At 35.5% G+C, this 2665-nt stretch overlaps 1 protein-coding gene across 1 annotated transcript in view; it reads left to right on the forward strand.

Annotated features, from left to right (window-relative positions):
- The first annotated feature begins 2377 nt into the window (after positions 1-2377).
- LOC107599419 (FERM domain-containing protein 4B-like) overlaps positions 2378-2665 on the forward strand; it is a 41123-nt gene continuing 40835 nt past the window's right edge. Inside the window, exon 1 of the mRNA XM_016291000.1 lies at positions 2378-2539. Coding sequence (XP_016146486.1) covers positions 2378-2539 — 162 coding nt within the window. The remainder of the gene's footprint in view (positions 2540-2665) is intronic.

A 2665-nucleotide genomic window follows, 5' to 3' on the forward strand; every position in this document is an offset into this window, starting at 1 on the left:
GCTATCGGGATGTGAAGAGACTTTCAACCAGCATAACAAAAATTGTTTCTGAAGACAATCACCTATTGCACCTTTAATTTCAATATTTACTCTCCATATCCAGCCATTTGCAAAGCATGCTGGGAACTAACAATCACCGCCAAAATAAAACTGCATAATTGAGCTAATTCTCTTGAAATAAATAGGTAGTCTTCTTTCCTTAATTTTTTTCAGTTTAATCAGTTCCTCAATTCAAGCCTCAAAATTGCTCAAGTTTCCTTTAAAAAATGAGGAAAATATATCTCTTGGTTTTATTAGTTAAATGCTCTTAATATTTTCTATGCAACACTTAACCACAATTTATTTAATAAATATACACACTATTATTAATTATCACTTTTTTTTCTTTTTCTTATGTGACTGCAGGAGGTTTGTGTTTACTTTCGCTAGCTTTCATAGTGTCTATAATGCTGTATATCATGCATAGGCTGATTTTCACGAGCTACAAAGTGTGTGGTAAAAAGGACAAATTTAATTAATCAGAGGTGACAGTAAAGACATTTACAATGTTACAAAAGACTTCTTTCAAATAAATGGGGTTCTTTTGAACTTTCTATTCATCAAAGAACAAAAAATGATCATGATTTGCACAAAAGTATTGAGCAGCACAACTGCTTTCGACATTGATAAAAATGTTACTTTAGCACCAAATCAGCATATTAGAATGATTTCTGAAGAATCATGTGACTCTGAAGACCGGATTAATGGCTGCTCTGCCATCACGGGAATAAATTAAATGACATTTTAGAATATATTAAAATAGAAAACACTTAATTTAAATTGTACTAATATTTCACAATAATATAGCATTAGAGATTTCTTTCAAAAACATTTTTTAAAAATCTTACAGACACAGACTTTTGAACAGTAGCGCATCTCTATTACCAGTTACATTGAAGCAGATATATTGTGTGTGTGTTGTCTTGATTAATTATACTCCATGCAAATGTCTGTGTGCATAGCTACAGTAATTTATCACATCACTTATTGTGTACTCGCAAAACTGCGAGTCCTTTTTTTATAGATGCATACATTCTGGATTGATTGGCCAGTTTTTCTTAGCAGTTTTTAACTATGGAGCTACCACTTATCTGAATTGTTTACTTTTTTTGTGTTTCTCTATTCTCTGTATGGACTTTGTTTGCATCATTTTGAGATTTTGTTTACCTCTTGGAATAAGCAATTTTAGCAAGTGAAATCCTATTAAGTGTTTGATTCATTTCTAGCTATTTTTCTCTTAGTATTAATAGTCTGTTTGCATCATATCCCTTTATTTCTATAGTGCATTCTTTGTTTTAGAAGATTTAAATCTTACAGAGACATAAACTTCTCTAGAAACTACTGCCAAATATGACAGCTGTGTCTGCATGTTTCTCTTCGATTTGTACAATTCCCTCTCAGAATGACCTTTAAGTCTGAACTCAACACCAAGATGAGTAATGCAAGGCCCCAAACTTGTACATAGAGAGCAGGAGGAGAAAGAAAAACATCCTTTTGGATTGCTACAACCTGAACATCTGACATATTGAATGTAAGCTAAACAAACGTGGAACAGGAAGTGATGCTGAGGAAAACTAGAGGTTAGATGGATAATAGATTTAGTTGAGGGGTTCACTGAGAGGATGGAAAATGTCCTAATTTATTCCATTTCGTCCTTTAAATTTCCTCTATAATTTGCTGTAGAGTTTGGGCGTTAGTAATAACACATCAGCCTCCTATATTACGTATGGCTCAAATGAAAGTAGGTATTTTTATACATTTTTCCTTTATGGAATGGAGAAGTGTGGCATCTGGCGGAAACTACACCCTTAAAAGACACACTTTCACACACATACAGAAACAGCGAATCGTAACCCTTACCTTCTGTCTTTATTTTAATCGCTATGACTAACAAAACATTCTCATTTGATTAGTCTTATATAAGTGTCTGTAAAACATTGGTCATAAAAGACATACGCTTGTGAAAAGCACAGAGAAACCACAACTTTTGTTTATGAGAAGGGACTGGCACGGCTGGGACGGTCATTGTGTACAATTTGCGTAAATATGTGTGTGTGTGTGTGTGTGTGAGAGTGCACATTCTTTTGTATATGAGTGTGTGTGCATCACTGAGTATGTCTAAGTAGCTTCAGTAGGCTTGTCTCTGAGTGTGGATTGTTTGTGGCTTGTCCTCTCTCTGTGCGCTCTTCCAAGGGGGAAAGTCTTGGACAGAAGCCTACATACAGAGCCTCAAACCCAGCCAGTGGCATTCCGACCCTGGCTCTTCCAGGCTCCAGTTAGATTACATCAGCCTCAGAGGAAGCACTCAACTTCTTAGTGTGCCAGACAAACAGGGATCATGGCTCTGGGCTTATTTTGTGGCTTAGAGGATCTGCTGGCCTCTGGAAGTCAGTTAGTGTGGACTGTGGCTGAACAGGTGCTGAGGAGATGCTACAGTGATGGGCTTGTACCCTGTAGGAGGTTCCTGCAGACATGGTGTCATCTGGGAGATGTCTACCAGGTATGAGATGTCTATATCTATATAATGTAGACTACGGTTCAAAAGTTTGGGGTCATATATATATATATATATATATATATATATATATATATATATATATATATAATATATATACACAAAGTATGT

This window comes from Sinocyclocheilus grahami, unplaced genomic scaffold (genome assembly GCF_001515645.1).
Source record: "Sinocyclocheilus grahami isolate Dianchi unplaced genomic scaffold, SAMN03320097.WGS_v1.1 scaffold266.1, whole genome shotgun sequence".
NCBI lineage: Eukaryota > Metazoa > Chordata > Actinopteri > Cypriniformes > Cyprinidae > Sinocyclocheilus > Sinocyclocheilus grahami.